This window comes from Gigantopelta aegis, chromosome 9 (assembly GCF_016097555.1).
Source record: "Gigantopelta aegis isolate Gae_Host chromosome 9, Gae_host_genome, whole genome shotgun sequence".
In the NCBI taxonomy this organism is placed as follows: domain Eukaryota; kingdom Metazoa; phylum Mollusca; class Gastropoda; order Neomphalida; family Peltospiridae; genus Gigantopelta; species Gigantopelta aegis.
In genome coordinates this window covers 54206494-54225842 of record NC_054707.1, presented here as the reverse complement: position 1 = coordinate 54225842, position 19349 = coordinate 54206494, and the positions used below count along the sequence as shown (strand labels likewise).

Genomic DNA, 19349 nt, shown 5'->3' with positions numbered 1-19349 from the left:
CGATGTTATTTTTAACCAGCCTATCAAAATAGTAGTTGATTCGTTGGCGCGTTTCCGAACATTTCCTTTTTTGATCGCCCGGCCACGTTCGTTAAAGATCGGATCGGAAACGATTATATCCGAGTACTTAGTTTCTGGTTGCTGGCTGAAAACATCCGGTCTGAATTACCAAAGAGGTTTTATTTTTGCGATGTGTAAATTTTATGTCCATACTGGTGTTATTTAAATACATTATACATATCGATACTTTTCATTTTCTTTTATCTTATGGTCAAGCTGGTGCTTGTAAGTCAATAAATGCAATAATGCTGTCTTTGTTATTAGTGTTGAAGGTTACCTTGTACAAAATATATTACGATTGGTGATAATGTAACTGTTAATTTTTTATAATGAAACTAACAGGTAAACACCATTTCTTGCTCTCCCATTTTAGAGAACATGATATGAGCATTATACACATATTGTTCCAGTGAAAATATATAATAATTGTTACTGGCATATTCAATACGAAATAACTTTAGTTAACATCAACTGAGATGTCTTTTACTTTCCTTATTTGATGTTATGGAGTGAAAGGTGACGTCACATTACAGCATCAAGCCACTTAATGAATGATTATCATATATTCATTTCAACATATTTTCATTGTTATATCCAATTAAGATTCAAGCATTCTGTCCTAGTGACCCCAGTTATGTGGGCTGTCTGTCCAGGACAGAGAGTTAATTGTTAGTGGTTAATGAGAGAAAAGAGGGTGTAGTGGTCTTACCCCTACCTGGCTGCGAACACAGTACCTACCAGCCTTATGTCCAATAGCTTAACCACAACACCACTGAGGCTGGTGAATGCCTGTCAAGACGTATTGATAGAATATGGAAAAGTTCATAAAAAAATCATCTAAACTTCATTTTTGATGCACTGAAAAACAAAAAAAATCTCAATGAAAAACTAAAAAATTTGGTTTTTGATGATTTTAGTGTGAAGTCATGGGTCACTGGTTGGGATGAGGGGAACACCAATAAGAAAATAGATATATGTACACTAAGGAGACTTGACCCAAGCACCTCAAGCATGCACCCTAGATAACAAAATGAGCTACTGTAGATTCTGCCTTTCCAGATTAAAATGTCAAATACAGAAACTGCTTCCCATTCCACAAAATGACTTTCAACCCTTTGGAAGGAAGGAAATGTTTTATTTAATGATGCACTCAACACATTTTATATACAGTTATATGGTGTCAGACATGATTAAGGACCACACAGATATTGAGAGAGGAAACCTGCTGTCACCACTTCATGCGCTACTCTTTTGGATTAGCAGCAAGGGATCTTTTATATGCACCATCCCACAAACAGGATAGTACATACCACAACCTTTGTTACACCAGTTGTGGAGCACTGGCTGGAACAAAAAATAGCCCAATGGGGCCACTGACAGAGATCAATCCTAAACTGACTGTGCACCAAACAAGTGCTTTACTACTTGGCTATGTCCCGCCCTTTCAACCCTTTAGCTGTCATTTTTTTAATTGTTGATTTATTTTCAGTTAGAGAAATGAAGACTTGACTAATAATGTATGATGTCATCTTGAACAGCCGAAACATTTAATGGCACTTACAGAAGACCGGTTTTCTTTGTCAGCTGACCGATATTTAGGTAAGTAAATTCCTGCATAATTTTACATGAGGCACACATTTAAAATATTTTCACTAATGCTTTCCTCATAATACAATTGTCATTTCAGTTTTATCAGTTCAACCATTTTTTTGTTGGAAGGCCAGTACTCCCACCATCCCACTTCCTAAGTCTATGCCTGCCTTTCAAGATTGACACCATTTTCCAGACCCACCTATAGATGTGTTGGCAATTAATAGCGATGTGTGTGTTTGTTTATATGGTTGATTTGACTCCATGTAGGTAACTCAGTGTTTTGAACACCCACCTAAATTCTACTGGGTTATTTTCCATTTCATCCAAGACTACAACTGGCATTGTAAAGGTTTCGTATGTGCTGTCCTGTCCTGTCCTGTCTGTGAGAGAGTGCAAATAAAACATTACTCCCTATTATACAAACAGGGTTCGAATGTAATGGTGGTCATGCGGCAAATTGCTGTAATGCCCTCAAAATGAAACATAGTCTCATGACCAAACTGGCAGTGACTTATATGGCATGGTACTAACTGGTCAGAGAGGGAAGATCTAATACACCAAGTTTCCCATACATCTGGGCTTTTATTAACTACATGTACATAACATTTATATTTTTTTGTTGTTATTTACTTTTTATGTGTATTAAAAATTGGTTTGACCAATGCTTTATCATTATTTGTTCTTATTGTTTTGAGCTCGTCACAATGTTTTGGTGTACCTGGAAGACTCCATAGCCCAGCTGTTAGAACACAGAGAGGAAAACTCTAAAGTTAACCCACTAAAGTTCCTCAGTGAATAGTAAGTAAATGATGAAATTGTTAGAACACGGAGAGGAAAACTCTTAAGTTAACCCACTAAAGTTCCTCAGTGAATAGTAAGTAAATGATGAAATTGTTAGAACACAGAGAGGAAAACCCTCAATTTAACATTGTATTTGTAGTTTCTGTAGGTTGAGGAATGGCAACCACATAATATTCTGAGAATACTGAACAACAATGTTTGTATTTCTAGTATCATAGTTTGAGGGATGGCAGTCACACAATATTCTGAGAATATTGAACAGCAATGTTTGTATTTCTAGTATCATAGTTTGAGGGATGGCAGTCACATAATATTCTGAGAATACTGAACAACAATGTTTGTATTTCAAGTATCATAGTTTGAGGGATGGCAGTCACACAATATTCTGAGAATACTGAACAGCAATGTTTGTATTTCTAGTATCATAGTTTGAGGAATGGCAGTCACACAATATTCTGAGAATATTGAACAGCAATGTTTGTATTTCTAGTATCATAGTTTGAGGGATGGCAGTCACATAATATTCTGAGAATACTGAACAACAATGTTTGTATTTCAAGTATCATAGTTTGAGGGATGGCAGTCACACAATATTCTGAGAATACTGAACAACAATGTTTGTATTTCAAGTATCATAGTTTGAGGGATGGCAGTCACACAATATTCTGAGTATACTCACAACACAATGTTTGTATTTCTAGTATCATAGTTTGAGGGATGGCAGTCACACAATATTCTGAGAATATTGAACAGCAATGTTTGTATTTCTAGTATCATAGTTTGAGGGATGGCAGTCACACAATATTCTGAGAATACTGAACAACAGTGTTTGTATTTCTAGTATCATAGTTTGAGGGATGGCAGTCACACAATATTCTGAGAATACTGAACAACAATGTTTGTATTTCAAGTATCATAGTTTGAGGGATGGCAGTCACACAATATTCTGAGAATACTGAACAGCAATGTTTGTATTTCTAGTATCATAGTTTGAGGGATGGCAGTCACACAATATTCTGAGAATACTGAACAACACTGTTTGTAGTTCTAGTATCATAGTTTGAGGGATGGCAGCCTCATACTATTCTGAGAATACTGAACAGCAATGTTTGTATTTCTATTATCATAGTTTGAGGGATGGCAGCCACACAATATTCTGAGAATACTCACAACACAATGTTTGTATTTCTAGCTTCTGTAGTTTGAGGGATGGCAACCACACAATATTCTGAGAATACTCAACAACAGTGTTTGTATTTCTAGTATCATAGTTTGAGGGATGGCAACCACACAATATTCTGAGAATACTCAACAACAATGTTTGTATTTCTAGTATCATAGTTTGAGGGATGGCAGCCACACAATATTCTGAGAATACTGAACAGCAATGTTTGTATTTCTAGTATCATAGTTTGAGGGATGGCAGCCACACAATATTCTGAGAATACTCACAACACAATGTTTGTATTTCTAGCTTCTGTAGTTTGAGGGATGGCAACCACACAATATTCCGAGAACACGCCTTCATTCGTTCCACTCCTCACAACAGAGCCTCATTTGTCAAACTCTTCTTGAAGTGTTTCAGGCAGATTGGAAAGAAAGGAGGTAGGTAACTGACTATTAAATATGCTACTACACCAAGTGCAGTAGCCAAAAAATGTAATGTACAAGAATCAGTATTTTGCATTATTTAAAATTTAAGAATTATTTGGTGTCATAATTTTAAGAATTTTTGTTTTGTTTATTTTATAATATTAAGTAATATTAACTCATGAAATAAAGTGATCAAAATTATATTAGAAGTCCATATTGCATAATTCGCCATTCACAGGAAATATAAAATTATATTAGAAGTCCATATTGCATAATTCGCCATTCACAGGAAATATAAAATTCAGTATAGTCAGATAGTTTAAATTAATGATATTTTTGTTTCAGACCTCTTGAGTATCCATGAATATCATTCCCTGCTTGGTCTTCTCTGTCCAGACTTCCCTTTCAGTTTGGTTCAGAAAACTGCAAGGTAATGTTTAGCAAGTTATTTGGTGTCTCCTCGCATTTTGTAATAAAGGTAGAGTACCCACCTGAATTGCATTAATTATGAAGCTGGTACCCCTCTGTGGATCCACTGGAACCTATTTGATATGTTGTCTGTGTATTTAAAGAACCCTTGCTTTCGATAATTTTTGTACTCCCCAACCACTGTTTTTTTCTTCATATCTCGACCCACTGCCTCCCCCCAAAAAAATATGTTGGCTAAGAATGAAAGAAAAATAACATTTATTTTAATAATTTGTGAATTTGTTAATTGATTCACACATTTTTAATTAAGCAGTATTTGTATGCAAAGTACTTAGAAGAACTAATCCATGTCTAGCTGTTGACATAACTCTGTAAATTGGTATATTAATATGAGATTACATGTAGATGTGAAACACATTAGTTGTGGGGGAAAAAACCTGTTAATATTGAGAGTATATATGGTTTAAAGTTTTTGTTAGCTATTTTTTTAAAAACGAAATGTACAGTTATAAATTTGAGAATACAAATAACCCAGTATGTACCATTGCAATTTTTGTTTCTTTTCAGAATAATTTTGATTGATGATGCTTTGGACTGCCTTATATCATTTGTAGATTTCATCTATGCTTTTCAAGTCCAATTTTATTATGAGGGTGAGAGCTTTGTGTAAAGTGTATTTACTCATTTTTATTTATTACATGTATGATTTATGCAGAAATATAACAGGATGCTTGTTAGTGACATTATCATAAGAAATCAAAATACATTTAAAAAACCCAACATTTAATTACCTCCCTTGCAAGTAAATGCATTTTAGAATAACTAAAATTAGAATTTGTAACAAAATTAAGAATGAGGGTGGAAGTAAAATTGTTTGTGTCTAGGGTGTGACACTTTCAGATCGAATGACTGCTTTATATTGCATGTTAAATTTGTTTGTTATCAGAATATATTTTTTTGAAAGTATATGTTATAATATTTTTCAGAGTTCCTTGAAAAGAGTACGGAGATCTACCAGTCAATTCTGCAGACCCAGCGCAGTCCCCGTGACCCAGTTGTTGTTCCCTCGGCCAGTACGGACACCAACGTGCACCAGAGTAACTATCAGCCGGGAGACGGCGTCGACGCAATGCAGTTCTTCCGTGCCCTCTACCCACTGTGTGACCAAGTCACATTCAAGTAACAGTCATTAAATTTCTGTTACATTCATTAGTTTAATGTCAACCCATTGGTCCAGCCATAGCAACACATGTTTGTTCATTTATCGATGAACATAAAAATAATGTTGTCGGGGAATGTCATATCTGATGACGTCACTTTACATTGGTATTTTGAACAAAAACAAAAACAATCTGCAAACTTGAACAATTTCATGAAGAGTCTCCATTCTGTCCCATTTGGAATACTTTTGTTATTGCAAAACTAAAACAATTATTCAAGTTTGAGTAATTTAGTAACTTTTTCTAAGCCCAATGCTGTATATATTTAGCTTCTTATGTCTACCAATTAGTTCAATCATTTGCTCTAAATATGAAATGGCCCTGTATAGTTCTTTCATCACCCATACAATCAAGAAGTATTTTTAGTCTTGATTCTCATTTTAATGGGGGGTTTTAGGCGTAATGTAATATTCATCATCATGTTTTTTAGTTCACTTTGGCCCTAAAGCTTTAAATATTTTGATCATTGAATTTGCTTAGTATTAATTAAATATATACATGAAGAGTTGTTTTATTTATATTACAAACTAATAAACATTTTAGCACAAAATAAGCATTTTAACGTTTTAGTAATTCATGGTATTAGACAAAATTAGAACTGAGTTGCGTCAGTCGTCATTAGTGACAGCAAACTGTTTATTTAAGGTTAGTCTTAGTTATAATACTCTCATTAGTGACAGCAAACTGTTTATTTTAAGGTTAGTCTTAGTTATAATATTCATTAGTGACAGCAAACTGTTTATTTAAGGTTAGTCTTAGTTATAATACTCATTAGTGACAGCAAACTGTTTATTTTAAGGTTAGTCTTAGTTATAATACTCATTAGTGACAGCAAACTGTTTAGTTAAGGTTAGTCTTAGTTATAATACTCATTAGTGACAGCAAACTGTTTAGTTACGGTTAGTCTTAGTTATAATACTCATTAGTGACAGCAAACTGTTTAGTTACGGTTAGTCTTAGTTATAATACTCATTAGTGACGGCAAACTGTTTATTTACGGTTAGTCTTAGTTATAATACTCATTAGTGACAGCAAACTGTTTAGTTACGGTTAGTCTTAGTTATAATACTCATTAGTGACAGCAAACTGTTTAGTTACGGTTAGTCTTAGTTATAATACTCATTAGTGACAGCAAACTGTTTAGTTACGGTTAGTCTTAGTTATAATACTCATTAGTGACAGCAAACTGTTTAGTTACGGTTAGTCTTAGTTATAATACTCATTAGTGACAGCAAACTGTTTAGTTACGGTTAGTCTTAGTTATAATACTCATTAGTGACAGCAAACTGTTTAGTTAAGGTTAGTCTTAGTTATAATACTCATTAGTGACAGCAAACTGTTTAGTTACGGTTAGTCTTAGTTATAATACTCATTAGTGACAGCAAACTGTTTAGTTAAGGTTAGTCTTAGTTATAATACTCATTAGTGACAGCAAACTGTTTAGTTAAGGTTAGTCTTAGTTATAATACTCATTAGTGACAGCAAACTGTTTATTTACGGTTAGTCTTAGTTATAATACTCATTAGTGACAGCAAACTGTTTAGTTAAGGTTAGTCTTAGTTATAATACTCATTAGTGACAGCAAACTGTTTATTTACGGTTAGTCTTAGTTATAATACTCATTAGTGACAGCAAACTGTTTATTTTAAGGTTAGTCTTAGTTATAATACTCATTAGTGACAGCAAACTGTTTAGTTAAGGTTAGTCTTAGTTATAATACTCATTAGTGACAGCAAACTGTTTATTTACGGTTAGTCTTAGTTATAATACTCATTAGTGACAGCAAACTGTTTAGTTACGGTTAGTCTTAGTTATAATACTCATTAGTGACAGCAAACTGTTTAGTTACGGTTAGTCTTAGTTATAATACTCATTAGTGACAGCAAACTGTTTAGTTAAGCTTAGTCTTAGTTATAATACTCATTAGTGACAGCAAACTGTTTAGTTACGGTTAGTCTTAGTTATAATACTCATTAGTGACAGCAAACTGTTTATTTAAGGTTAGTCTTAGTTATAATACTCATTAGTGACAGCAAACTGTTTAGTTAAGGTTAGTCTTAGTTATAATACTCATTAGTGACAGCAAACTGTTTAGTTACGGTTAGTCTTAGTTATAAGGTTAGTCTTAGTTATAATACTCATTAGTGACAGCAAACTGTTTAGTTAAGGTTAGTCTTAGTTATAATACTCATTAGTGACAGCAAACTGTTTAGTTACGGTTAGTCTTAGTTATAATACTCATTAGTGACAGCAAACTGTTTAGTTAAGCTTAGTCTTAGTTATAATACTCATTAGTGACAGCAAACTGTTTAGTTAAGGTTAGTCTTAGTTATAATACTCATTAGTGACAGCAAACTGTTTAGTTACGGTTAGTCTTAGTTATAATACTCATTAGTGACAGCAAACTGTTTAGTTAAGCTTAGTCTTAGTTATAATACTCATTAGTGACAGCAAACTGTTTAGTTAAGGTTAGTCTTAGTTATAATACTCATTAGTGACGGCAAACTGTTTAGTTACGGTTAGTCTTAGTTATAATACTCATTAGTGACGGCAAACTGTTTAGTTACGGTTAGTCTTAGTTATAATACTCATTAGTGACAGCAAACTGTTTAGTTACGGTTAGTCTTAGTTATAATACTCATTAGTGACAGCAAACTGTTTAGTTAAGCTTAGTCTTAGTTATAATACTCATTAGTGACAGCAAACTGTTTAGTTACGGTTAGTCTTAGTTATAATACTCATTAGTGACAGCAAACTGTTTAGTTAAGCTTAGTCTTAGTTATAATACTCATTAGTGACAGCAAACTGTTTAGTTACGGTTAGTCTTAGTTATAATACTCATTAGTGACAGCAAACTGTTTAGTTACAGTTAGTCTTAGTTATAATACTCATTAGTGACAGCAAACTGTTTAGTTACGGTTAGTCTTAGTTATAATACTCATTAGTGACAGCAAACTGTTTAGTTACGGTTAGTCTTAGTTATAATACTCATTAGTGACAGCAAACTGTTTAGTTAAGCTTAGTCTTAGTTATAATACTCATTAGTGACAGCAAACTGTTTAGTTACGGTTAGTCTTAGTTATAATACTCATTAGTGACAGCAAACTGTTTAGTTAAGCTTAGTCTTAGTTATAATACTCATTAGTGACAGCAAACTGTTTAGTTAAGGTTAGTCTTAGTTATAATACTCATTAGTGACAGCAAACTGTTTAGTTAAGGTTAGTCTTAGTTATAATACTCATTAGTGACAGCAAACTGTTTAGTTACGGTTAGTCTTAGTTATAATACTCATTAGTGACAGCAAACTGTTTAGTTACGGTTAGTCTTAGTTATAATACTCATTATTGTTTTGCGGGGTGGGACGTAGCCCAGTGGTAAAGCACACACCTGATGCGTGCTTGGTCTAGGATCGATCCCCGTCGGCGGGTCCATTGGGCTATTTCTCATTCCAGCCAGTGTACTGCGACTGGTATATCAAAGCCTGTGGTATGTGCTATCTTGTCTGTGGGATGGTGCATATAAAAGATCCCTTGCTACTAATGGAAAAATGTAGTAGGTTTCCGCTCTATGACTGTGTCAAAATGACCAAATGTTTGACATCCAATAGCCTATGATTAATAAATCAATGTTAAACAAAACAAAACAAACGTTATTGTTTTGTGTACACCATGAGTTTTGGTGAAAAACGAGAAATGAAATTATTTTATTTATTTAAGAACCCCACCTATCAATGCACTGAAGGACATCCTGTTTGCAGTACCCAGAGTTTCGTTCTACGGGTTTCTCATGGCCATAGCAAAAAGTGAGGTCATTAATGAACACATTGGTGAGTACATCTTAAGAATATTTATTTCTTCCATTTTCTGTCCTGAAACATCTTTTATTCATTGTTTTCATGTTTCGGGTAATAAGAATATTCTGGATGTGTGTCCTCTGAGCTGCCAGCTCATCTTACCATCTTTTTTTGGGGTTATTTTAAAGCTTTTTTAACTAACTTATTTGTAATTCTTTTTCGTGTGTTCGTATTGACCATATATATTTTATTTAGCACTCAAATTTGTCTAACCGAGGGACAGGACGTAGCCCAGTGGTAAGGTGTTCACTTGATGCGTGGTCAGTCAGGGATTGATCTCCGTTGGTGGGCCCATTGGGCCATTTCACACTCCAGCCAGTGCACCACAACTAGTATATCAAAGGCCGTCTGAGGGATGGTGCATAAAAAAGATCCCTTTCTGCTAATCAAAAAGAATATGCCCATGAAGTGGCGACAGCGGGTTTCCTCTCTCAGTATCTGTGTGGTCCTTAACCATATGTCCAATGCCATATAACCGTAAATAAAATGTGTTGAGTGCATTGTTAAATAAAACATTTCCTTCCTTTTGTCTAACTGCTTCACTGCTTTTAATGTTTGTTTTAATATTAAATGGAAATTCTCTTGCATATTATATTTTTCTCTATACATTCATTACTATATTTCAAAGTCAAAACTTAAAACTTTAGTGTAATAAATATTGACCAGTAAATGAACTGTTTTCATCAGGTTACCTCCCACCCCGTGTGGAACTACTTGATGGGAAGGATGGAGAAATAACATCGTAAGCATTTGTGTTGATGTGTTGTTCTCTTTGGATCTTCTCCTCACTCAAAGCAGAAGCATGGTCGATTGTTACTTCTTGTGTCACTGTTTCTCAAACTTTTCTTTTTTGTATTGGAAAGAAATTTTTTTTGGTTTTCTCACAACTAATACAACTTTACTTGTGTGGTTGGAAAAATAACGGTATATTCTACGCATTTAAAAAACATTACTAAATTATGTTCTCATGTTTTAAGAACATCAGACTTGTGATGGCAATGAATATTTGTGTTTTGTTTTTCAGAAAATTATTTACGAGATGATATTTATGGAATGTTATTTGACTGTATCACAGCTTGTTATTTACACCAATATTTATTTAAGGTTTTATGTACACGGTCAAAGTCTGTTAACTAAAGTTTTATATTTTAAATTCTGGGATTTGTTGAGGTGTTCTTTTACTGTTTTAATTTACATGGCAGTCCTTAATATTTTGTCCTGATCTGATCTACTCTTTTAACAGGTTTTGGGGGTATGATTTGTATTTGTTTTTAATAAATGTTAACAAAAGTCTAGTACAAAATATATTTGCTTCCAGTCTTTCAAGACTGAATCTCTAAACCAAAAAAGAGACTTTAAAATATCCATTTTTATTCTTTATTTTAAATGATTTTCACTTTCTCTACATCTGTTATAGGACATTGAGTTACATTTTCAGAAATAAAACTTGAACATTCTGAAATAAGAATATTGCTTTAATTTAAAGAAGTAAGCCTGTCAGTAAAAATCAACTGACTGATTCAGAAGTACACAATTAATGTACTTAGACATCAAATATTAAATGAATCCTTCTGTTAATATTTTTTTTTTTTTTACCATTTCTCTAAGATTTAAATGCATACAAATTACTGGAACATGCTCAGGGAGTTTTTCTAATATTTCATTTTTTTTCCACTATCACCTTAGAACTCTTGATATCTTAATTGACAGAAGCTATGGCAGCAGTCGTTAATGACAATTAATGACCTTAAATGTAAGGTAATTGAATGAATGAATGAATGAATGAATGAATGAATGAATGTTTAAGACACCCCAGCACAAAAAATATATTGGCTACCAGGTGTCAAACTATGGCAATGCAAACAAAGTGATGACCAATATAAAAATTCAAGATTTAAATAAAAACAGTGTAAAGAACTGCAAAAATACAAAATCACAGGCATATACTGACTTTTTACTCAAAATTTCAATTGTATTTCGAAGAATACAAGGGGATTTGTGCTGTATTGGCCATGGCCTTTAATGGTTGGAATGAAGGTTTTATTCCTAAAACTTGTTGTGCTTGGGGTAAGATGTTCAGAATATTCTTTGTTAAATGTTGAGAACAATTTACTTAGCAATTACATTTTATTGAGAGCTATTACTGTTTGTGGTGGGAAGGTGGGGACAGCCTAAGTAAGACTGTAAGAAAGTTTTAATGTTAAAGCAAATAACATTATTCACTACATTAAGAAAATATTATGTGTGCATTGTTTCACCTAGCATGCTAGTCCTTGTAGGATAGTGCTGAATGTATTGTGTCACTTGGACCATTCCATCATGCTAAAAATGGAATTTGGAGGACCACAACAACATATTTGTTAACTTTTTATTTTTATGTATTTTTAAGTAATAATGTTTTGTATTAAACATTACATTGTATTTGATAAGCAGGTATGTATGCATATTAGTTATAGTAATACAACTTGTATTTTATACATTATACATTTAATTTGAAGGTGCAGATGTATATTGTAATTCTTGATAATGATTACATGGAACATACATGATACTGCTTGTATTTATAATCAATTTTAGCATAAAGCAAAACACGTTTTTACATAACATGTAACAATATTAACCAGGTAAATATTGCAACATGTTGACAAATAATATTATTTTTAGATGTAATTTGAACAGTAATATTAATATTCTATAAAATTATGGTGTTAGTTGTGTCTTTATATTAAGGATAAAGATGATGTAATTTATATGTATTTAGTAATCATGAATGAAAAATACAATGATCATCTAATTGTTTATCTGTTATAACTATGAAAAGAGGCAGCATTTAGCTCAGTCGGTTGAGTGCTCGCTTGAGGTGCTTGTACATTCTCATTTTTATCTGTACTATTTATAGAGGATATTTCATGTTTTTTGTCAAATGTGATTTATATCTCGTCAAGTGAAGTTTGCAATCATATCTCACAAGTGATATGATTGCAAACTTCATGAGATGAGATATAAATCATATTTGACAAAAAACATGAAATTTTCTATTTATTATATAACTTTTGACAATTTACCTTTATTTTTAAAATGCCAGCAGCAAAATAGTTCTGGCTTTCTTACAGTGAAGATAACACTTTCTACAGTGAAGATAACACATTTTAGAGTGAAATTTTCACTTTAAAATGTGTTATAATCACTGAGTGACTGATAACACTTTTATTTCACTGATATTTTAAGATATTCCATTAAATGTTATATAGTAAATACCATTTATTAATGTATATTAAAATTGTATATATTAATAAAAATGTGTATATGATATGCAGCATTTTAGTAAATTGTAAGTTGTACTTTTCTTTACAAGTTTTTGTTTCACCTAATAAAGTTTTTAAAATAATTTTAACTCTTGCCTTTTTGTTTCTTTTTTGGTTTTGGTTTTTTTTTTTCACTAACAAGTTGCAGGCACATGTGCAGTAATTTATGCATGGGGTCTAGGCTGTGGCAAGCAAAGTTTATAAGGGGGGTCAAATCATGCTCCTGTGGAAAATACATTTTAAAAAGTAGAAAAATTGCATAAGAGGAGTTGGGGAATTTGACCCCTGAAACCCTAACTGCACTTGTGCCTGCTTTGACATGGTGTTTTCTTATATTTAATTACATGGCCATGCTTTTGCTCCTTTTTATTCTCATTCATACAAAAGTGTTTTCATATCAATTTTGAAGGAATGCACTTTTGAAATTTACATTATTTTTTAAAGTCACTGATTCTGGATTCTGATATACATATCTTTTTGTGGTGTTTTTTTAAATACACCAAGTTGTACAGAAGCATATTGGATTTTAAAGTTTTAATTTAAGAAGTTGTAAGTAAAGTGTTTTTAAACAGTTTTACATCGTCTAATAATCGGAGTCAGTGCCTTTAAGAGAAAGTAACATGCAGGTAAACAAAAACAAACCAATGTATATCAGACATTGATATTTGGGGGATTTTTTTTTTTTTGGGGGGGGGGGGGGGGGTGATTCCGGCAGAATCTTAAACTTGATTTAATGTAGATATTTTGGGATTTCGCCTCATAACCTTACACCTTCGACTCAAAATCTGGGATTCACACAATTGTGCTAAATTCACAGCCTGTTTATCATTAATTAAGTACTTTTATTACAAGGTCAGAGTTACTACCATGGAAGTGTGACAGTAGGTTTACTGTATTCTGTTTTTATTTTATCAGTTATTTAATATTATTGTCAATCTTTTTTCATGCATTTGTTTAAGAATTTCTTCATTGTTACAGTCAAAATGGGTAACAGAAGTGTTATTACATATTTCATTGGGTTACCTTCATCACTCACACATTTGGTTAGCAATCACTTTATTTTGAAAGTTCATGTTGCTCTTATAACTTTGCACTGATTAAAACTTTTATAAATTTTATATTTTAATTTTAAAAATAAAATTTAGTGCCACAAATCTGGGATTTTCAGATATCTATGCTTGTGAATGTTTTGAAAGCCTTATGCTAAACTTAAAATAATGGTATTTCTTACAAACTTGAATCTTTAAACGGTCAAAGAAAGGTATTTTACTATATTTTATCATATGTTGTTTTTTTTAAAAAGAAGAAAAGGTTAAGATTGGAAAATATTTTCACGTAGCCAGTGCTCTATAACTTTCTGACGTAAAGATGAATGAATTGGTGTTTTTTTAATCATTGTCCTGGATGTTTACCGGTTTGTCATCAAATAATTTGAGGGTACAAAATAAAAATCATGGGCGGATCCAGGAAATATTTTTAGGGGGGGACCAAAAAAGAAGGGCACATTGACTCGTCAAAAGGGCACCTTACTACAAGTTTTGATATTTACAATTAATATGAATTCCTACAGTTCTACGTCATAATATACTAGCAATAATGAAGTAAATTGGCGTCACTCGCGTTAGAACCTCAATGGGGCCCCATTGAGACTCAATAACACAGACACATATCTGCAAGCTTGCGCATGTACACGAAAATCTTGATTTCATTTATCTACAATATAATTATTGTTTACTTAAAAAAAAAAAATTCTACAAACAAAAAGGGCACTTAGACATTTTGAGGGCACTTGAACAATTTTTTGGGGGGACGCGTCCCCCTGGTGCCCCCCCTTGGATCCGCCCATGAAAATATAACAAACCACAAGTGCCTTTACTAGGTGGATCTGGGTTTTAAAAAGTTTTAATATCTGACTTGGTATTTCATATACTTTGACTGTTTGACATAATTTGACAGCATCTATGATCTGTCTAAAAATCACAGTGTCACACAGGCTATATATCTATTAATTGACAAGATTTTAGGGTACATAATTTTACCCTCGATACCCTCTGGTAAAAACCCTGGTTTATCTTTTATGTGCATATGTTGTTTTATTTATGTCAGTATCTTTTTAAAGTTATGAACCCACACCTAACTGTAACTACCAGCACACTGTTATCACTCATCACTGTTTTATAAATGGAAGTTTCCACACAGTAACGTCTTTATTCTCCAGCTCGCCCAAGGTTATTTTTATACTTGTTTCACAGCTTGAATGGATATAAATCTTGCTTTTTAAGAAATATATAACTTTTAATTTAAATAAATATACTAGTATCTGCTGGAGGTCACCAACACAGCTCTGTACTGTTTAGGGTCTGCACAGCAAGTGTGAGGCTTTCCAACTGTTTAAAGCATTCTGGGAAGTAACTTATTTTCATAATTCAGTTTTTAAATTTATTGACTTGTCACATAAATTTATCTGTGTTAACATCGTGGAATTAATGTTTACTCTCTTACTGCTACAAGACTTGCCCCGGCCTATCACTTGTACATCTTCGGTGAGTAAATCATTCCTTGGGGTTATAACCTCTCCTCAGCTTCTGCATTTTGATGTTGCATTAAATTTCCAAGCATGTTATCACAGCAAATGGTATGCATAAAATGTTTTATCGAAATGAACTTGCAAAGAGTTAGGTTCTCAACAAAATGTAGGCACTATCTCTGTTAAATCTGTAGTTGTGTATATTTCTTTACATTGTTAAACTATTTATAATGAACCATCGACATTCATTTTCTACTGCTGCAAGCAATTCTGTAATATAGTTTGGTTATACACACTATGTACATCACATGAAAAAAGTGTTACTCACCATTTTAAAAATACATATTTTTATAGATATTTAACCAATTAGAATGCACCATCCACTTTAATTTTTTTACCAACTGGTTAAAGCTGAAGTTTCGGGTGTATTTTTATTATTTAACTGTTTAGAATTGACCATTCACATTAATTTTTTTACTGCTGCATGCCATTCTACTATATTGTTCGTCTATACTACATTCTGAATTATAATGAGTAATCACAATGAAATACATGTACAACATTACCAAACTTAAAAAAAGAAAAGATACCCAGATCCATAAATAAACAAAATAAAACACTACCCCACCCACCCACCCCCCAATCACAAACCATCTCCTATGTGGCCTCACTACAATTTGCTTCCTGCTTCTGCTCATACCAATTTGCATGTGTGGAACACATTTGTACCACAGAGGAACAGAATTTTAGCCCAATCTTGAGTAAAATGTTCACAGTTTTGACTGCTTCTGAGCACAATCACTGGGTGTATATATGATGCACCAGCTGTATGAAATGTATATTAAATCAGTTCTAATATAGCTGTATCTTGAGTGGAGATCACTATGGAACTGGTAGCTGTTTGTCTTCTATACACTGAACACCAAAAGAAATGCAAATCGGGGTTATGGTTAGTTTGTAATTAGAATAGGTCTACTTGCTCAGTTCTGTCAAATAATAAATGGTTTTTATTTCGCCTTCATGTAAAATACTTGAATTTCATTGGTTATTTAACCTGGGGAAAAAAACCCACTTATACACCATGTGGGTAGAGTCAAATCTCTTATACCCCACCTGTAACATCAGACTGTTGTTATTATATTAATGCAACATGCAGAAATTTGTCTGTTATCAGCGTAAATAAAACAGTTTTTATTTTAATGTGGTGAAGCATTGTAATTTAATATAGCTAATTTTGAATTTGAATGACGTCAGTATTCTAAACAAGTCAATTTGCATCTCATTGCAATGACCATAACTGGGTACATGACGTTTTTCGTTTGAACATTACTAATGCACCTGAATGTGTGATTATTTTTTTTTCCTTTTACGCAATATGGATTTCAAGTGAAGTTACGGTAAGATATGCTATATTTATTGTGTATGAAACTAAAACAAGGATGCGAAAAGTGACCATCGTTTCCGCATAGTAGTCCTTACAGTTCGGCGTTAATTTGTTATTGTTAATAATTATTGCTTACTAGTTAAACATGTCAGTAAGATAAATTTATTGTAGAAGCATCACTAGGGGTTTATATATTTTTTATACCCTCTGTATGGTCTTGTACCACTCACCTTCAGCTCGGGGTACAAGATCATACAGAGGGTATAAAAATCCATAAACCCCTCGTGATGCTTTTACAACTTATAATGTGCCTGTAATTGTTATGAATCTCAATATGGGTTATCTCTTCTTTGACCCCCCCCCCCCCCCCCAATTTAATGTTCCAGGTGAAAATAATCTTCCCATTTCTTTTGGTGTTCAGGATAAGTTTGTATGGATGCAGAGTTTTAGTGTCTGTGTGCATTGGTATATGTTGTATGTATGCAGTGTTTAGTGTCTGTGTGCACAGCATGCATGGTGTGTGTGTGTGTGTGTGTGTGTGTGTGTTAATGTTTGTACATTTATTAAATTCTTTTCTTGTTATGAAATTAATTTAAAAGCAGTGTCTGGGAATAAAACAATTCCATATAAAGATCTACATTCAAAACTTACTGTCCACTCTGTTATGGGAATCTGTTGGTAGCACCAAAACTATGCCATGTCCTACAGACTTCCATTTAACATGGATGACACAGACCTGCCAGTAGCTTCACACATTCAGAATGACTGCTTATGATAAAACATCACCTGGACACAAAATAATTTTGGCTCATATCAGAACTTCTAATAGAGACTCCAAGACAGTGTGGACAGTAAGAGTTTTATATTTATTTTTTTTGTTTTGTTTTGAGAACTTCTATTGTAAGTTTGATACAGCAATTAGGTTCATGTGACCACACTATGTAAGAAATCTGTTTCTTTATAATTTTATAAACAAATATTATTTTCAGGGATTACTTGCTCTTCTTTGTTTATATTTTTGTGCTACATACATGTAGTGTGATAGCTTTGTAAAAAATAAAAAATAAATCTTTCCCCCCCCCCTTAATATCCATAGTCTATCCAGGGAATGTGCTGAGATATATCTGTAAACAGGAGATCTGGCAATAAAACCATTTTAAAAAACCCACTAATTAATATATAAAGAATGTGATTTTTATCCGATTTTAGCTTCTTTTTTTTTAACATAAAATTATTTTTACAAAGTAGATTGAATTTGATCTAAAATCCTGAAAAAGGACATGAGTATCACATCACTGTTATTTTAATATCTGTATCAATTTTACTTCTGTTAACTAGTATATAATAATAGCGGCTTTAAAGAATACCATACCATATAGCAATTTGCTGTAAAGATATTTTTCATGTTTTGTCCATGCTTTAATACAGATCTCAAAATAATCCCGTATAAATTTTTAGCATTGCTGCCAAAATCATCCACGTCCCGCCACCAAAACTAGCATCCAGCGGCAAGATGCGTCAGCCAGGTGCAATTCCACCCCAAGACTTGTCTTCAGTGCAGACCAGTCATAGCTCCGCACCTGCATCACAGCCGACGGGACAGAAGGCGAGACAGGCGAGCTCCAGGACGACGTCACACACCGCGAGGAAACAATCCCTGGCCGAGGTGTCTGAGCTCAGTCAAGATTCGAGTAGTGAGACAGACTCGTCGGAGTCCACCGACACAAACTGATGAAACTCAATGTCAGACCAAATTATATATAATTATATATATATATATATACATATGAAGCTATTCAGTGTTCTAGTAGTGAGACAGACTCATCGCAGTCCACCGACATAAACTGATGGAACTCAATGTCAGACCAAATTATATATAAATATATATATATATGAAGCTATCCAGTGTTCTAGTAGTGAGACAGACTCATCGCAGTCCTTCGACACAAACTGATGGAACTCGGTGTCAGACCAAATTATATATAGATATTTAGTGATCCAAGTAGTGAAACAGAAAGAGTCTGAGTCGACTGATACAAACTGATAGAATCGTCAAACCAAATTATATATAGCTATCCAGTGTTAGATAGTGATAGATATCTGTGGAAATGAACTCGTCATAGTCTACTGATACAAACTGATGGAAATGTCGGACCAAATTATCGCTATTCAGTGGTCATGTAGTGAGACAGACTCTTCAAAGTCTGCCAATACAAATTGATGATATGACTATAGTACTGTCGGAAATAGAATAAAAACGATTTTTGTCGATTATTTCTTACATTATATTAAACAGACAAGTAAATATTATGTAAATATCTATTTAATGATATTCTACCTTCATTAGCATTTACTTCTTTTGGCTCTCATTGATGTACAAGGTGGTGTTTACTCTTGAAATTAAAATAAAGATGTCGGTAAACAGGTGATTTCTGCACTTTATTGGAACAGACTATAATAAATTTTGATCAACATGTGTCAATTTCATTGCTGTTACAATATAAGAGGGACTGTTTCTGATGACAGTTTACCCCTATTCCTCTCCAAAACAAAATATTTGTAGACATTTATAAGTAACTTTAAG

General features: G+C 33.1%; 1 protein-coding gene across 5 annotated transcripts; it reads left to right on the top strand.

The window, feature by feature from the left end:
- Positions 1-93: 93 nt before the first annotated feature.
- Positions 94-19121, top strand: LOC121381907 (UPF0705 protein C11orf49 homolog). 5 transcript variants are annotated; one of them, XM_041511318.1, is made up of 11 exons: positions 124-176; positions 1550-1659; positions 2349-2451; positions 3929-4059; positions 4393-4477; positions 5044-5129; positions 5463-5655; positions 9413-9522; positions 10237-10291; positions 15366-15397; positions 18224-18403. In XM_041511318.1, the coding sequence occupies exons 2-11, from the start codon at positions 1611-1613 to the stop codon at positions 18262-18264; spliced, it is 885 nt and encodes a 294-aa protein (XP_041367252.1). In that variant the 5' UTR covers positions 124-176; positions 1550-1610; the 3' UTR covers positions 18265-18403. The 5 variants fall into 5 exon arrangements, with proteins under 5 accessions (XP_041367250.1, XP_041367252.1, XP_041367248.1 ...); XM_041511316.1 differs by lacking the exon at positions 15366-15397 and having other exon boundaries at positions 94-194; positions 18224-19121; XM_041511314.1 differs by lacking the exon at positions 15366-15397 and having other exon boundaries at positions 18224-19121.
- Positions 19122-19349: the final 228 nt, after the last annotated feature.

What these genes read in the sequence shown, in the direction of transcription:
- LOC121381907 (XM_041511316.1), top strand. Translation starts at nt 1,611, where the DNA reads ATGGCACTTACAGAAGACCGGTTTTCTTTGTCAGCTGACCGATATTTA. An exon ending in TTGGTTCAGAAAACTGCAAG is followed by an intron (nt 4,478 to 5,043) that starts GTAATGTTTAGC and finishes GTTTCTTTTCAG; the next exon opens with AATAATTTTGATTGATGATG. An exon ending in AAGGATGGAGAAATAACATC is followed by an intron (nt 10,292 to 18,223) that starts GTAAGCATTTGT and finishes ATAAATTTTTAG; the next exon opens with CATTGCTGCCAAAATCATCC.